At 48.5% G+C, this 18,489-nt stretch overlaps 1 protein-coding gene across 1 annotated transcript in view; it reads right to left on the bottom strand.

The window, feature by feature from the left end:
• LOC140458483 (annexin A2-like) overlaps positions 1 to 17,890 on the bottom strand; it is a 73,060-nt gene extending 55,170 nt beyond the window's left edge. The window contains exons 1-4 of the mRNA XM_072553147.1: positions 17,447 to 17,890; positions 13,777 to 13,843; positions 7,087 to 7,174; positions 4,421 to 4,515 (exon numbers count right to left, since the gene is read on the bottom strand). Of these exons, the coding sequence (XP_072409248.1) occupies positions 4,421 to 4,515; positions 7,087 to 7,174; positions 13,777 to 13,824 (231 nt within the window). The 5' untranslated portion in view covers positions 13,825 to 13,843; positions 17,447 to 17,890. The remainder of the gene's footprint in view (positions 1 to 4,420; positions 4,516 to 7,086; positions 7,175 to 13,776; positions 13,844 to 17,446) is intronic.
• Between the last annotated feature and the right edge of the window lie 599 nt (positions 17,891 to 18,489).

The raw sequence follows: 18,489 nt of genomic DNA, 5'->3' as shown, positions 1-18,489 counted from the left end.
CTGGGCTTGTTGCTCCTACATTTCATCCTAAAGGGAACACAAAATTGTACATCCGTACAGAGCAGATACAGACCCTTCAGTCTAACTCATCCATGGCGACAAGATATCCCAAATTAATCTCGTCCCATTTGCCAGCACTTGGCCCATATCCCTCCAAACCCTTCCTATTCAGATACCCATCCAGATGCCTCTTAAATGTTGTTATCGTACCAGCCTCCACCACTTCCTCTGGCAGCTCATTCCATACACTCACCACCCTCTGTGAAAATATAGCCCCCTAGGTCCCTTTTAGCAAACTATATGATAAATGGAAAATTGATGAACAGAGAGATCTGGGTGTTCAGGTCCATTGTTCCCTGAAGGTGGCAATGCAGGTCAATAGAGTGGTCAAGTGGTCATATGGCATGCTTTCCTTCATCAGATGGGGTATTGAGTACAAGAGTTGGTAGGACATGTTACAGTTATACAGGACTTTGGTTTGGCCACATTTGGAATACTCCGTACAGTTCTGGTCGGCCACATTCCCAAAAGGATGTGGATGCTTTGGACAGGGCGCAGAGGAGGTTCACCAGGATGTTGCCTGGTATGGAGGGCGCTAGCTATGAGGAGAGGTTGAGTAGATCAGGATTATTTTCATTGGAAAGATGGAGGTGGAGCAGGGATTGAGGCCTACACAATCATGAGAGGTATAGACAGGGTGGATAGCAAGAAGCTTTTTCCCCAGAGTGGGGGAACTCAATTACTAGGGGTCACGAATTCAAGGTGAGAGGGGAAACTTTTAAGGGAGATATGCGTGGAAAGTGCTTTACACAGAGGGTGGTGGGTGCCTGGAATACATTGCCAGTGGAGGTGGTAGAGGCGGGCACGGTAGTGTCATTTAAGATGTATCTAGACAGATACATGAATGGGCAGGGAGCAGAGGGGTACAGATCCTTAGAAAATAGGCAACAGGTTTAGACAGAGGATCTGGATCAGCACAGGCTTGGAGGGCTGAAGGGCCTGTTCCTGTGCTGTAATGTTCTTTGTTCTTTGTTTGAAAGCTTTCACTTCCCACCTTGAACCCAAGCCTACTAGTCTTAGACTCCCCTCCCCTGGGGAAAAGACCTTGCCTATCCACCCAATCCTTGCCCCCCATGTTGGGCCTGTGCTCTCCCCAGTATATTTTTGAACGCGTCCCTCTCGTTTCCTGTACATTTACCCTCAAGTCACTGCTCCCAGTCTACTTTCACCAGATTCTGTCCTTTCGGGAATAAAGTCTGCCTAACCCCAGTCCAAAACCTTTACGGCAGATCATCTTTTACCTTTTCCAAAACAGACATAAAATATAGGGTGTTCTGATCACAGTGACTGAATACTGTCACCTTGAAAACCTTCATTCTCCAGGATTACGCCCATCTCTGCACCATCCGCCAATGCACCATCAACATGTTAATGTTACACATCCACTTGCATGTTCTTTAGATCAGAGCCATTCAGTCTATTTTGCCTCTCTGAATCCATTCTGTCAAAATGCATAATCAAATCAAAGCAAAATACTGCAGATGCTGGAAATCGAAAATTAAAAACAGAAGGTGGAGGCTGGTACAATTACAGGCATCTGGATGGGTATATGAATAGGAAGGGATTTGGGCCAAGAGCTGGCAAATAGGACCAGATTAGGTTAGGATATTAGGTCAGCATGGACATGTTGGACCGAAGGGTCTATTTCTGTGCTGTACATCTCTATGACTCTATAAAGCGCTGGAGAAACTCAGCAGGTTTGGGCAGCATCTGTGGAGATGAGGTAGAGTTAGCAGTTTGAGTACAGTGACCCTTCTTCAGAATGTTAACTTTGTTTTTCTCTCCCTCTCTCTCTCTCCTCAGGTGCTGCCAGACCTGCCGAGTTTCCCCAGTGTTCTCTGTTTGTTTTTAAATCTGCCACTGTCTGCCCATTCTAAGTCTGTTGCAATAAAAAGTCAGAAGGTGCTGGAGAAACTCAGTAGTTCTGAGCACATTGATGGAGGGAGAAACAGGCATACTGGACTCGAAACTGAAGCTTCGACTGGTGTGTGTGTGTGTGTGTGTGTGTGTGTGTGTGTGTGTGTGTGTGTGTGTGTGTGTGTGTGTGTGTGTGTGCGTGTATGTGTGTGTGTTTGTGCGTGCATGTGTGTGTGTATGTGTGTGTGCGTGTGTGTGTGTGTTTGTGTGTGTGCATGTGTGCGTGTATGTGTGTGCGTGTATGTGTGCGTGTATGTGCGTGTGTGTGTGTGTTTGTGTGTGTGTATGTGTGTGTGTATGTGTGTGTGTTTGTGTATGTGTGTGTGTTTGTGTATGTGTGTGCGTGTGTGTATGTGTGTGTGTGCGTGTGTTTGTGTGTGTGCGTGTGCGTGTGTGTATGTTTGTGTGTGTGTATGTGTGTGTGTGCGTGTGCGTGTGCGTGTCAGAGTGAGTGAGATAGGAACAGTGCTGGGAAAAACAGGTATCATAGAATCCCTTCGGTCCAACAAGTCCACATCAACCCTGTGAAGAGTATCCCACCCAAACCCATTCCCCTATCCCATTACTCTACATTTACTCCTGACTAATGTACCTAACCTACACATCCCTTAATGGGCAATTTCCCATGGCCAATCCACCCGAACCTGCACATCTTTGGACTGTGGGAGGAAACCAGAGGAAACCCACGCAGACACTGGGAGAATGTGCAAACTCCACACAGACTGAGGCTGGAATCGAACCCGGGTCCCTGGTGCTGTGAGGCAGCAGTGCTAATCATAAGGACAATGGGAGTTAGAAAGTTTAAAATCAAATGTAACTGCTTCCGAGGAAGAGCTCTCTTTACAGAGTGAAACAGGCAACTCTGAACCACCACAGAGTTTCCGATCCCACAACACGCAGAGTCCACTCCTTCAGTCCTGACACCTTTGTTGCTGAATCCTCTGTGATCTGATCTGATTAATCTGACCTATGACTGACGTGGAGGTCACCCATCTCTTTGCCATCACTTAAAGAAGAAACAGCACAGCCTTGACTAAATTGACCAGAATTATGGTGTTGCCTGCAACACCCTGGGGTGGCACGGTGACACAGTGGTCAGTGCTGCTGCCTCACAGTGGGACAATGGACCTGGGTTCAATTCCCACCTCGGGCAACTGTCAATGTGGAGTTTGCACGTTCTCCCCGTATCTGCGTGGGTTTCCTCTGGGTGCTCCGGTTTCCTCCCACAATCCAAAGATGTGTAGGCCGGGTGAATTGGCCATGCCAAGTTGCTCATTGTGTTAGGTACATTAGTCAGAGGGAAATGGGTCTGGGTGGGTTAATCTTCGAAGGGTCGGTGAGGAGTTGTTGGGCCAAAGGGCCTGTGTTCCCACACTGTGGGGAATCTAAATGTAATCAATAGACACAGCTTACTCAGGATCTTGTAGCAGTGTCCCTATCTGTGGGGGTCAGAAGATCTGGCTTCAAGCTCTACCTGCTCCAGAGATGTCTGAAGAGGACGATTAAAAATATCTAAACGTATCAATAAGCCAGAAAATCTCAACTATAATGAAACAAGGCTTTAGGTATTGGAGGTAAATAGAAACTTAAATTGCCTGTAAGTCTCAAACACAAAATAACAGAAACAGCCTGTATGCCCATCCTGTCTGCGGATTGTAACTGGACCTTGCCCAAAGTCCTTCCATCTTCATTCCTGAAGCATGCTCCTTTCACATAACAGTTCAAACAGCTGGGTGACAGTGAGCTCTGCATTCGCATAGCGACCACTATTTCACCTGCTGATGCTGGGTTTGGTTTCGTTTGCATCTGCACTGTGGTGATATTAACAGGTGTGACGTGAACACGCCAATGGGACAATGGAATTAAATTTAATCTATCAATCCTCTATTTTCTCTCCTCCCCAAGTTCCTTCTGTTCCTCTCAATCTTCTGCATTCTGCATCCTTTTCTTCCTCTCCCATTGCCCCCCCATTTCCTCCTCCATCTCCCTCCTCCATTTCCCCATCCCCACCATCTCTCCATTTCCCCTCCATTTCTCTCCCTCCATCTCTCTACTTCCCCTCTCTTCCCCTCCCCATCGCTCCATTTCCCCTCCCTTCATCATTCCCCCCCCCCCCCGTTTCCCCTCAGTCCCCCCACTTCCCCTCCAATTCTTCTCCCTCCTTCTCAATTCCTCTCCATTCCTTCCACCCCTCCATCTTCCCGTTTCCCCTCCATTCGTTCCTCCTGCCTCATCTCCCCTCACGAGTTCTCTCGCTAATTTCCCCCCAGAAACATTGAGTGTGTTGACTCTTATTGGTCCTTTGACCTCCTTGAGTGCTGCCCACCTGATGTTCTGTTATCTGTCGAAGGGGTGGTCTGCACTGGCCTGTCTCTGGGATGTTTAACAAACTGCCCATACACCAGGTGGAAGGTTGACCAATCGATAACCAGGAGGTACTTACATACTTAGTGCTTCTTTCATAATGGAAGGCGATGTCCTGTCTTTGTGCATTGCTACACCTCGTCAGTATGTCGATGAGAGTGTGCTCGTCCAAACCTAACACACGGAACAGAAGATGACAGCTTCAAATCCCGACATCAGCGGTTTCCCTTAACACCGCAGGACCGGTCTCAGCAGGCAGAATCCGAACCACCCAAAGACCCTTACCATCCAAAGAAGCAGGTTTAAAGTGTGGTCAACGTTGTGCAACCAATCACTGCATGGTAAGAATCATAGAATCCCTATGGTGCGGGAGCAGGCCATTCAGCCCATCGTGTCCGCACCGACCTTCCGAAGAGCATCCCCCCCCTCAGCCCCTCCTCCCATCCTATAACCCTTGCATTTCTCGTGGTCGGGGGGGAAAGTGAGAACTGCAGATCAGAGTCCAAACGTGTGGTGCTGGAATCGCACAGCCGGTCAGGCAGCATCCGAGGAGCAGGAGAGTCAACATTGCGGACGTAAGCCCTTCATCCACATTCCTGATGAAGAGCTTATGCCTGAAATGTCGACTCTCCTGCTCCTCGAATTCTGCTTGACCGGCTGTGCGTTTCCAGCACCACACTCTTTTCCCAGGGTTAACCCATCTGACTTGCACATCCCTGAACACGACGGGCAATTTAGCACGGCCAATCGATCCTAACCTGCACACCTTCAGATGGTGGGAGGAAACAGAGCACCCAGAGGAAACCCACACAGAGAATGTGCAATCTCCACATAGACGGGTTACCCAAGGGTGGAATCGAACTCAGGATCCTGGCACTGTGAGGCAGCAGTGCACCACCGAGCCGTGCCCCAACCCCCGCAAACGGCAACAAAACAATGAACCGATATTGCCGACAAAAGGTAGCGTGCTATCAAAGGGTTTTGACTCGGTGTTCATCAGGAATCCATCAAAGAATGTCAGGTTTGATCAGGAATTTATACGGCTTGAGGAGAAGGGGGATGATTGGATGACCGGTGGACTTTGATTGGTCAGGAGTTGCCATGGAGCATGCACCAGGGAACCTCAAAGCCTCTGGTCAAATACAAAAAAATGCAGTCCAGCTTAGACTGGTCAAGCCGTTGCCATGGTGACTTCATTGAAAGAGGCCCAGTGCCTTCATTTGTTGCAATTTAACAAAAGCTTGGGGAGACTCCCTCCACACCTGTACATTCTCCATGGCAATGGCTCGATCAAATTCCATTTGCCAACTGACCAGCTCCCTGTTTCATAAGTATTATAAAGTGCTGAAACGTGGCATTCTTGCGTCTTGTCCTGATGAGGTGAACAGTTTCTACAGTCTGCTTGTTTCTTTAGCAAGTGAAAAAAAGTGAGGTCTGCAGATGCTGGAGATCGGAGTCAAAAGGTGTGATGTTGGAAAAGCTCAGCCAGTCAGGCAGCATCCGCAGAGCAGGAAAGTCAACGTTTCAGGCATAAGCTCTTCATTTGGAATCACATTCCCGAAACGTCGACTCTCCTGCTCCTCGGATGCTGCCCGATCAATTGCGCTTTTCCAGCACCACGCTCTTCGACTCTTTCTCTCAGCAGTGCTCAGGTTCTGAACAATTGAGCAACTAATGAAACGATAATCTGTTCATGACAATGTTGGTCGAGGGAGAACTATTGTCCTGACCTCTAGGGAGAAATTCCCAGCTCTCCTGTGAATGAGTGCTGTGGAATCCTAATCCCAGATGTGGGCCTCAGTTTATGTACACTTCCTGATGTTGACTCATTAGGAATCGAAAGGTAGCCAACATCATCAAAGACCCTGCCAACCAAGTAATGCTCTCTTCCAACCTCTCCCAGCAGGCAGAAGATACAGAAACTTGAACACACATAGCAACAGATTCTTGTGCAGCTTCTTCCCCGCTGTTATTAGACTGCTGAGCAGAACTCTCAAGTTTCAAATCTAATTTTGACCTTGCTTTGTGCTGCTCCTGTGCAGCTGTAACCCTATATATCTCGCTCTGTCTTAGCACCCTATAATCTGTGTGTTCTTGTTTGCTATGATCTGCCCGCTCTGCCCGCAAAACAAAACTTTTCACTTTACACGTGACAGCAATAAATCAAATGAAATCTAAAGGTGGTGCATCCTCAACATTGGGGGTCAGGTCAGAGTAAGGCCATTGTGGGAAGAGTCAGCATCAGGTCTTACTGACCCTGAGGTAAGATTGAGGTCACGGAGGGAAACACAGTGGCTCAGTGGTTAGCACTGCTGCCTCCCAGCGCCAGGAACCCAGGTTCGATTCCAGCCTCGGGCAACTGTGCGGAGTTTGTACATTCTCCCCCCCCTGTCTGCGTGGGTTCCCTCCAGGTGCTCCGGTTTCCTCCCACAGTCCAAAGATGGGCAGGTCAGGGTAGAATGGCCATGTTGAATTACTCAAGAGTTCAAGGATGTGTAGGTTAGGTGCATTAGGGTAAATATAGGGTAAGGGGATGGGTCTGGGTGGGTTACTCTTCGGAAGATCGGTATGGAATGTTAGGCCGAAGGGTCTGTTTCCACACTGAAGGGATTCTATGAAGTTTGAGCGTGGATTGCATTTGGAGGAAGTGCAGGCTGAACACAACCTGAATGATGACAGCAATAAAACACAGTCCCTGATCGATGTGGGCTCATCCTCAGCACCAACCCAAAGCCAGGAGCTTACCTTTGACTTTAAGAGCATGGTCCAGCTCTGCAGCTTCTTTCTCTGCGTTGAAGTTAGCAAGGGGTTTCACTGTGGCCCCATCAGAGAGCTGAAAGATAAGATAAGGAGTTCACCCTCTCTCCGTCACCATCCTGGGGATCCTCTCACCCCAACTTTCAGAATCCTGCCACCACAATCCCAGAAACGTCCTCGGAAAGTCCTAACTCCCGGGACCTCCGTCACTGCACTGCCAGTAATCCACTCAGGGGAGTATTCCCGTGAATCCCACCCATGTCACATTCCCGCCAAACCAATTGCTGTCACTGATGGGTTTCCCAGCAAACTTCCAAACGTTGCTGGGAAGGGAAAGCTGTTGGTTTACTCTGCCCAGGAACACCGACCTGGACACACAGGCTGATGAGGGAGCTCCCAGAGTCTCACAAGCAGCACATTGCAAACTCTGCCCCTCTCCAGGCCCCATCTGAGAATTCAATGGATGCAGCTTGACAATGTAGAACAGTCCAGCCCAGTACAGGCCCTTCGGCCCTCGATGTTGTGCTGACCTTTTATCCTACTCTAAGATAAAACGAACCTAGATACCTTTCATTTTACTATCATCCACGTGCCTATTCAAGAGTCACTTTAATGTCCCTAGTGTATCTGACTCTACTCCCACCGCTGGCAGTGCATATTCTCGGTGTAAAGAACCTACCTCTGACCTCTCCCCTAAACCTTCTTCTAATCACCTTACAATTATGCCCCCTCGTGACAGACATTTCCACCCTGAGAAAACATCTCTGGTTATCCACTCTATCTATGCCGCATCATCTTGTAGACCTCTATCAAGTCACCTCTCATCCTTCTTTGCTCCAATGAGAAAAACCCTAGCTCCCTCAACCTGGACATGGTCTCCAGCAAGTGCTCAATGAATTGGATACGAAATGTGGACAGGAAGAGACATTTCATTTTTATTTTATAAATTAAGGAGGCCTGCATTTTTAAAAAAGAAAATCATTCACAGACTGAGAGCATCACTGAGTAGATCAGCTTTTAGTGCCCATCCCGAATTGCCCCAGAGGGCAGTTTTAAGTCAACGGCATCACTGTGGGTCTGGAGGCCAGCCCAGGTAAGGATGGCAGTTTCCTTCCCGAAAGGGTATTAGTGAACCAGATGGGGTTTTTTTTTCTTTCGACAATCATTCCATGGGCATCATTAGACCCTTAATTCCAGCATTAAACCCAACTCCCCAGAACATTCCCTGGGTCTCTGGATTAACATTCCCGGGATAACACCACTAAGCCACTGCCTCCCCAGGTGATTTGTAACATATTAGAATTATTTGTACGCTAAAACATTCATAATTTTCAAACCTTTATCCCATTCATTGATGACCCATCACTATGTTATTTGTGTATTGTCATTCCTCGTTTAATTTGTACCTCTCCATGACCTTGGCCCTTCACTCAACTCCTGTCCACAATCAAGCAAAGTGACCTTTAAATCGACAGTTCACTGACACCTCAAATCCTTCCAGACCCATCACCCATCAAAGACATTTCAAACACTAACTCTGAGCCAAGTGGATAGTCAGCCAGAATCCAATCAATTCTTTCCTCTTTAGGATAGGGTGGATTGGCCATTTTAAATTGTCCATGGTGTCCAGGAATGTATAGGCTAGGTGGGCTAGCCATAGGATAGGGTGGGGAGGGATGGGTCTGTGTGGGATGGGCAGTGTGATGGGCTGAATGGCCCACTTCCACACTGGAGGGATGCTACGATTTGCTTGCCAACGTCACAGTTTCCTAAATCCAAGCCTCGAGCGGGGGATCCCTGACTTCCGAGCGAGATTCCCAGTTTCTGAGCAATCTCGGCTGGTCTGACACGTCCAGGCTGCGTGCTTTGGGCTTCAAGGAAGTGAAGGCCAGAAACAAGGACCAAAGGGACTGGAGAACAGGGGAGGGGAGACAACAGGCAGGAGAGAATTACAGACCGAGGGGAAGGAAAGAAACTGAATCAAGTGCAGAGAACAGAGCAATGGGAAAGAAGTGCAGTGAGCAGTATGGTGACTCAGTGGGTAGCAGTACCTCCTCACAGTGCCAGGGACCTGGGTTCGATCCCAACCTCGGGCAACTCTCTGTGTGGAGTTTGCACATTCTCCCCATGTCAGCATGGGTTTCCTCCCACAATCCAAAGATGTGCAGGTCAGTTGGATTGGCCATGCTGGAAAAGCACAGCAGGTCAGGCAGCATCTGAGGAGCAGGAAAGTCAACGTTTCGGGCAAAAGCCCTTCATTAGGAACAGAGGCAGGGATCCTCCAGGGTGGAGACAGCAGCCTGTTGGCTCTGGGGTGATGTTACCGACTGGACCATTGCAGTGACGAGGGAGCCCCCAGAGTCTGAAGTTGTTCAAGTACAGCGTTGCTGACTCGGACTCTGGCTGCCACTCCCAGTTCACCCAGCCTCTGCCCTGGAGGCTCCCTGCCTCTATTCCTGATGAAGGGCTTTTGCCTGAAACATCGATTTTCCTGCTCCTCGGATGCTGCCTGACCTGCTGTGCTTTTCCCGCACCACTCTGATCTCGACTCTTGTTTCCAGCATCTGCAGATCTCACTTTTGCCTAAATTGCCCATAGTGTTCATGGATGTGCAGGTTAGGTACATTAGTCAGGGGTTAAATGTAGGGGAATGGGTCTGGGCGGGATACTCTTTGGACATTCGGTGTAGACTTGTTGGGCTGAAGGACCTGTTTCCACACTGTAGACATTCTGTGATAGGCCCTGGGAAGGGAAAGCTTGACTAAGATGCTCAGGTCAGGGAGGATTGGTCGTGCTAAATTGCCCACTGTGTGCAGGGATGCGCAGACTAGGTGGGTTAACCATGGGAAATGTAAGGGGGTGGGGGGGGGGGGGGGGTGGGGTGAGGGTCTGGGTGGGATGCATTTGGGAGGGTTAGTTTGCACTCAATGGGCCAAATGGCCTGCATCCATATTGTAAGAACCCTGTGAGAACACAGCTGGACAGAGAGACGGAACTATCTACAGTCTTTGAAAATGGAAAGTAACTTGACACCGTCATAAAGACGTGTTAAAAATTGCTAATAGCTCCCTCCCAGCTCAGAGGCATTTTCTCAGCAAAAAGTCATGATTTGTTCTGTCACGGCGCCAAAACCAATAAGCGGAAAGGGCTGGGCACTGGAAAACAAAGACTGACAAAATCATCGTTATGTATGTGTGCTTGGCCAGGGACTTTACTTCCAACTCTCTGACTATGGGAACAGAAGCAGACCTTCATAAACATTTGGGGGGAAGACAGAAGACTGTGTGCGCAAGCCCAGCTTTCTGAGGGCTGGGTGAACTGGGAGTGGCGGCCAGGGTCCGAGTCAGCAACGTTGTACTTGAACAACTTCAGACTCTGGGGGCTCCCTCGTCACTGCAATGGTCCAGTCGGTAAAGTCACCCCAGAGCCAACAGGCTGCTGTCTCACTAGAGAGAGAGAGAGAGAGAGAGAGAGAGAGACTGGTGGTGGTTTAACCCATGCCTCAGGTGAGGGGAGTAATCAAGAAGGAGAACTCTTCGTGGGAACCTCAGCCAGTGATGGGAATTGAATGCATGCTGTTGGTGTCATAAACCAGCTATCCGGCCAACTGCGCTAACCAACCCCCTCCCTTCTTTGTTAGGTACCACTAAGTGACTAAATCAAAAGCAAAATCAGCACTTCATCAAACTCCATGATAGCATGGCACCTGACCGTGCTAACAAAGCGTGAGCAAGAGTTGATGTGACCAAGGAGCAGCTCCTTAAAAGTGGAGTCACAGGTAGATAGGATAGTGAAGAAGGCGTTTGGTATGCTTTCCTTTATTGGTCAGAGTATTGAGTACAGGAGTTGGGAGGTCATGTTGCAGCTGGATAGGACATTGTTGGAATATTGCGTGTAATTCTGGTCGTCTTCCTATCGGAAAGATATTGTGAAACCTGAAAGGGTTCAGAAAAGATTTACAAGGATGTTGCCAGGGTTGGAGGATCTGAGCTACAGGGAGAGGCTGAACAAGCTGGGGCTGTTTTCCCTGGAGCGTCGGAGGCTGAGGGGTGACCTTATAGAGGTTTATAAAATCATGAGGGGCATGGATAGGATAAATAGGCAAAGTCTTTTCCCTGGGGTCAGGGATTCCAGAACTAGAGGGCATAGGTTTAGGGTGAGAGGAGAAAGATATAAAAGAGACCTAAGGGCAACTTTTTCACACAGAGGGTGGTATGTGTATGGAATGAGCTGCCAGAGGATGTGGTGGAGGCTGGTACAATTGCAACATTTAAGAGGCATTTGGACGGGTATATGAATAGGAAGGGTTTGGAGGGATATGGGCCGGGTGCTGGCAGGTGGGACTAGATTGGGTTGGGATATCTGGTCGGCATGGACAGGTTGGACCGAAGGGTCTGTTTCTGTGCTGTACATCTCTATGACTCTGAGATGGCAGTTTAAGAGGTTTTAGATGACCTCATGTTTTGTGGAGTGTGCAACCAATCAAGATTGACCAACTGAGTCCAGAGGAATTCAAAATATTGGAATGAGAATGTTAGCAGATAATTGGAGACTGAAATAACTGCATAGAGGGCAATATCCTGTCACCAAGACATGGCAGTATACATGGGCTCTGAGCAAACAGCTCACAGCCTATCCCTACGCTGAGGAGACTCTCTGAATCTTCTGGGTTTTCTTTGCTTTTCTTTTTTTTTCCTTCTGAAATAACTCCATAGAGGCTGGTCACCAAGTCACCCTTTATCTGCACATGGGAGGTCTTTCACACTGATCAGGCTCCCTCAGACAATCTTCCGGTTTTTCTTTTCTTTTTTTTTCTTTTTTGTTTTTTCTTCTTTTATTTTTTCCCCTAGACTCCTGTTTATTTTTTAAATTTTTTTTTAATTAACCCCCCCACTACCGCCTAGTGCATATTTTTCCCCCAGCACCCATGATGTGTATGTGCGGGTGTGAGACACAGTGAGAGACACAAGGTGCACGAATCTTTATTCGATTTCCACCACCAGGAAGATAGGAAACACCCGAGTGGCCAGTGACAAGCACTGCCCTTCACATCAAAGGGCAATGCTGTGTGATCAAAACAGTGAAGGGGAGGGTAGGGATTAAATCAAAATGGAGTTGGAGGGGGAAATAATGCACTCCACTCCCTGCGGCACCCACCTCTCCCTGAACAATTCCAGGGTGTTGGTGGACACCGCGTGCTCCTTCTCCAAGGACACCCGGGCTCTAACGCAACCGTGGAAGAGGGGCAGGCAGTCGGCCCTTACGGCCCCCACCATGGCCCGCTGCCTGGACCTGTTGATGGCCAGTTTGGCCAGGCCCAGGAGCAGACCCACGAGGAGGTCCTCGGACCTGCCCTCCCTCCTCCGTACCGGGTGCCCGAAGATCAGGAGCGTGGGACTGAAGTGCAACCAAAAGCAGAGGAGGAGGTTTTTAAGAAAATCAAAAAGGGAGTGCAAATGCCCACACCCAATATATACATGGTCCACGGACTCCACAGCATAAGCAGTTGAGCTGGGAGTCCGTGAACCACCGCAATCTGCGGTTGCAGGGGACTGAAAAGTTTGGAGTCCCCATTGTCATTGAGCTCAAGCCCTGTGATTGACTGAAATCATCGCATCCCTCCAATGTGGAAACAGGCCCTTCGGCCCAACAGGTCCGAACCGACACCTCTAAAGAGTAACCCACCCAGACCCATTCCCCTATGTTTACCCCAGATTAATGCTCCTAACCCACACATCTCTGCACACTATGGGCAATTTAGCATGGCCAATCCACCTAACCTGCCCATCACAATCACCTGATGAAGGAGCAATGCTCCGAAAGCTAGTGCTTCCAATTAAACCTTATGGACTATAACCTGGCGCTGTGTGATTTTTAACTTTGTACACTCCAGTCCAACACCGGCATCTCCAAATCACCTTTGGACTGTGGGAGGAAACCCGCACAGACACAGGGAGAATGTGCAAACTCTACACAGACAGTTGCCTGAGTCTGGAATCGAACCGGGGTTGCTGGCGCTGTGAGTCAGCAGTGCTAACCACTGAGCCACCGTGCCACCCTGACCCTGGGTGAATAACCTGGTCTTGTGTGATCCATCCTAGTCCAACCCCCACATTGTTTGGACAAGTTTCTGCTCACAGGCCAGCAGTGGAAAGTGGTTTTCGTGTAGATAGGTCAGAGCAGACTCAATGGACCGAAGGGCCATTTCTGTGCTGTATGGCCCGAAAGAAACTTTATGGTCGTGAAGCAACAGAAGTGTTTGCTACAGTCAGAGAAAGGCCATCAGCAGGATTTCAAAGCCCATGTTCTAGGCGGCAGCATGGTGGTTCAGTGGTTAGCACTGCTGCCTCACAGCACCAAGGACCTGGGTTCAATTCCCATACATATTCTCCCCGTGTCTGCGTGGGTTTCCTCCCACAGTCCAAAGATGTGCAGGTCAGGTGAATTGGCCATGCTAAATTGCCCGTAGTGTTAGATGCGTCAGTCAGAGGGAAATGGGTCTGGTTGGGTTACTCTTCGGAGGGTCGGTGTGGACTGGTTGGGCCGAAGGGCCTGTTTCCCCACTCATCTAATCCCAAAATGCTGCCCCCTACAGACAGCTCCACTGTCCCAAAACCCTGACACTCACCCAGTAACTGGACCCACTCGCATAGTTTGGGGATGCATTCAGATACTCACCTCATCACTGCCCAGGCACACTTCGGATAAGATGTCATGAATTTCCATTTTTTGTCTTTGGTACAATCTAGGATGGAGAAAGGATCAAAAAGGTAAAGAGTTTTCAACATGGTTTCTCCTGCGACGAGGTGAATTTAACAGCACTGTGCACAAGGTCTGCAGCTTTATCTATTCCCCAGTCATTGGTGAATCACTGGCTTCCTCTCCCTCTCCACAGCTGGTAGAGCAGGATGAGAAATAGCTCACTCATTGCCAAACTTCTGCCTCATTCTGGAAAGAGTGAATCACACTTGCAAACAGCGAGCCAGACTGGGAGATTTCCACCTCTTTCTGAAATGCCCCTGCTGCTCAATAAACATTGCACAGAGCGCGATGGCCTTTTGGAATCTGCAGGCTAAGGAAAGCTCTGAAACAATGAAAGTCACATTGTTCCAAAGTGTGTGACTCAAACCACTTGGAAGTCTGAGATTGCTGTGTGAACAAGCAGAGGGACAGATTAAGACTTGTGCTAGCACAAGCAATCTGCAAGCTCTCCCTCATTACACAGGCAGAATGGAATGTGTCTGTGGGTGCGATTCTTCTAAAACCATAGCAACGTTTAAACTGAAAAGTTGAACTGTTACTGGCAAAGAGACTGCTGCCAGAACACACATGTCTATGAACCAAACAGCAGACCGCAGGATGGGCCAAACTACATTTGAGGCCAAATCATAATCCTCCCACTAAAATCTAATCAAACATCTAAAGAATCGATGGATGGAATGGGGCTAAGACCCCTCGATCTGAAATTGAGAACCAAATCAAACACAATTACGCGACTGATTCTGAGCTTTTAAGTGTCTGGAACTTGTACAAAATAATAAAGAAAGTTGGCTTTGCTCTGAACGGCTTAGCCATCTAATTTAAAATTTCCATTCTCTCCAAAATGCTGCCAATATTAGTGGCCACGTTTGCACTTTCTTCAGGACCAGGACTAATCTTTCATCTGTTAGAACCCAGTTCTCATTCCAAAAATCTAATATTTCACTGTACCCAAATGAAAAATCAGGAGGGGCCTGGGTGGGGTGAATAGCCAAGGTCTTTTTCCCAGGGTAGGGGAATCCAAAAATAAAAAGGGCATAGGTTTAACGTGAGAGTGGGAAAAACTTCAGAGGGATCGAAAGGACAGCTTTTTCACGCAGAGGGTGGTGCGTGTATGGAATGAGCTGCCAGAGGAAGTGGCGGAGGCTGGTACAATTACAACATTTAAAAGGCATCTGGATGGGTATATGAATAGGAAGGGTTTGGAGGGATATGGGCCAAATGCTGGCAAACGGGTTTAGGTCAGATTGGGATAACTGGTCAGTATGGACGAGTTGGACCGAAGGGTCTGTTTCCGTGCAGTACATCTCTATGACTGAATGAAAGGCACAGACAGCTGAAACAACAGCATTGTAGCCAGATAACATTCTCATTTTCTTCGTCACTTTTAACTGAGTGTTTGCCAAACACCAACCATTGCCAGCTCAAACCTGTTAAGTTTTACATTGTGTAAGGGTGAAGCATGCTATTTAGAACTGGAATGTTTCTTGTAGATCATTCCAGAACACAGAGACAGAGGGACGAGACAGATTCAGGACTGTTCCTGAGAAGCCATTGAACTTTCTCTCGCCACAGAAGCTGCCAGGCCTGCTGAGTTTCTCCAGCATCTTCGGCTGGTTTTAGGTTCAAGGGGGGGGGAGAAGGGAGTTAGTGGTTGTGAGTCTATGTTAGACACTGCTGGATCGGGAGACTGGAGCAGAGATCAAGGTGACCATGGACATCAAGTGGATGGGAAGGAGAAAAGACAATAATTGGTTAAATGATGGAAGCTGTGCAATCACACTGAGATTGCAGAATGTTTCAAAATGTGTAAGATAGAGGAACAGGGAGGGGGGGACAAACACACACACACACACACACACACTCACACACACACACACACACACAGCAGACACCTCCAGCTGGCCACTCTGATGGGAAGCTTGGAATTAGGGTGGGGACAATCGTGTACATTAACCCGCCCCATCCCCAACATCTGTGAGCACGGTCCCACCCAATCTCCTTCCTGACACTCCCGTTCCTAGCACCGCAAGCATTTAATGCCAATGTTTTAAACTCAAACCCCCATGGGGGAGTCGCAAAGGGTACAGATGAGGTCCGTGATTTGAGTCCAGGCTGAACTGGGCAGAGGCCAAGGGTCAGCTTGGGAGCAGGACAGGCAAAAAAAAAACAGGAGGGTGGGGCACAGGGAACAGAACAGTGTCCCCAGTCTTCAGGATTTGGCCCCTCGCTCGCCAAGATCAAAATGGCGTTTGCCAGCCGTTCTTATTTTTGGGATGAGGCGTAAACAGCTTGTTTTAAAAGTGCGAGACTATCATTCATCGTTAAACCTTCCCCTGTCTCAGCAGAGAATCCATTTCTTGCTGTAACACCATCAATCCCCACCCTTGCCTTAGCCATACCATTTCTGATATCCTCAGGCGTGACTCCTGACTCAGAAATTCCATATCTCTCATGAACTTTGGCTGTCTTCCTAAACTCATGCAGAGCTCTCCCACCCAATGTCTCTCTCGCTCTGACTCACCCGTCCCTTCCAGTCTCCAGAACTACAAATGGCCTCCTGCAGCTGTTTAAGTTTAAAATCCCCACCCCCTGTAATGTCCTCCAAACTGACAGGCTACTCCACCCTGAAGATAACTCTTCAGGGTGGAGTTTCCCTACATTAAAAGGTGCCATTCAAATGCAAGTTGAGATTTCTTGGGCTGCCTCAAGATTCTCAGATTGACATTGTCTCTGAGGCAATGGTGTAGTTTTTCTGGCACTTTTGCTCCAGCTCAGGGACACTGTAACCCCACTCCCCCCCTCCCCCCCACCCCACTCAGGGACACTGTAACCCCACTCTCCCCTCTCCCCTCAACCCCGCCCCCCACACTCAGGGACACTGTAACCCCACTCCCTCCCCCAACTCAGGGACACTGTAACCCCACTCACCGCCCCCCACCCCCACTCAGGGACATTGTAACCCCACTCCCCCCCCCACTCAGAGACACTGTTACCCCACTCCCCCTCCCCCCCACTTAGAGACACTGTTACCCCGCTCCCCCTCCCCCCCACTCAGAGATACTGTTACCCCACTCCCCCCCCACCTCCCCCCCAGCTCAGGGACTGTGTTACCCCACCCAACCAACTCACTGAGTGTTCTCAGTCAACCAATACCCTTAGAACAACGGAGGAGCCTAAATGATCGTTGCAGTAATACAGTGAGCCACACACAAGTCTCTGCTACAGACCAGAAGCTGTGGGACAATCTTACAATCACTAACGCCCCAGATTTGTCACTTAAGTTCTGCAGCATGGAACATTGTTAATCACTGGCACCAGGCCAGAGGGTGCAGCCTTCACAACATAACTTTAATCACATATTTTACATTTCAAGATCAAGAGCCAAGATTGACAGTTAGTTTGCACATTTTTCACAAGTTCTCGAACTGGTCGGAAAAATACAACTCCGAAAGTTTGATTTGTTTGCACACTTGACAACGGTCTCGACAAATCAATAAATGCTGTTTTTTCACCCCCCCGTTTCATTGCATCGCTGTACAATTTGTCCTGGATTCTATTGTAACAAGGGAGAGAATGAGAGACTTACCTGCCCGCTCAGTCACTGTACAGGGACTAACTTCACTGCAGCTCTAGGGTGTGGTTTTTAAACACCAGCTGACTCCAGCCACATCAACGCTCTGTTTCCCCACCCCTCCAACACCCAGCCTTAGCCACAGCACCAAAACAATTCCTTTTCCATCGAACGAATGATCCTGAAGACGGTCTATACCCCAAACTAACACAATCCCTCCAGTAAATGCTGCTTCAAAAGGTGGAATGTGTCCTTCCCAAAAACGACACAGAATCCCACTGATGTGCAGTAAAAAGGATCAATTTGCAGCACCTCCAGAAGGCAAATGACTCACATTCATCTTCTCCTGTCCCTCCCCCATTCTCTTAGATTTGTTGCTGAGCCCCTCACTGTTTCAATAGATTTGACAACTAGCTGCTCTGACTGTTCCTGAGTTAATGTCCATACCCACTGTTCAATTATAAAACCACAAGAGTGTTGCTCATAGCTTGAACTTCAGGCAGGCTCAGGAAATGACAGTGAGCGTTCCCACTATTCAAATGTGCAAAACAGCACTTCCACTTTCAGGATAGGTTCAGTGACATCTGTTTAGCTCAAAAAGGAATGCATCCCATCACTCTGCAGCAATCAGGAGAGCAACCTGGCGTCCTTAGCTCAGCCGGAACTAAACGTCAACTTGTAGCAGCTTTCAATCTACAAACTTGTTTTAACTGAGATTCAGAGGTTTACTGTGGGGCCTTGTTACAGGGATAAGTCAGTGTTTGAGGGGGAGAGGCTACAGATGTTTAAACAGTAACATGTCAAATTTGACAGTAACATGTCAAATTCTAAGAAACGTGATATTCATGAAATATTCCTTCAGAGTTCCCTCAGTGATATTTTTTGAAATTTGTTTGTCTCCGTGTGTGCTGTGAGAATTACAGTTCACCAGCACCAAAAAACAACTAATTACAGGGATACTGAGAATTCGCAACTCAGGCAGGAACACATCCCAGTGAGTGAGGGGAGTGGCAATACACTGTCAGTGAGCGAGGGGAGTGGGATGCACTGTGTATGAG

This window comes from Chiloscyllium punctatum, chromosome 33, assembly GCF_047496795.1.
Source record: "Chiloscyllium punctatum isolate Juve2018m chromosome 33, sChiPun1.3, whole genome shotgun sequence".
In the NCBI taxonomy this organism is placed as follows: Eukaryota; Metazoa; Chordata; class Chondrichthyes; order Orectolobiformes; family Hemiscylliidae; genus Chiloscyllium; species Chiloscyllium punctatum.
The sequence above is the reverse complement of the archived record's forward strand: the minus strand, read 5'-3'. Positions and strand labels throughout refer to the sequence as shown.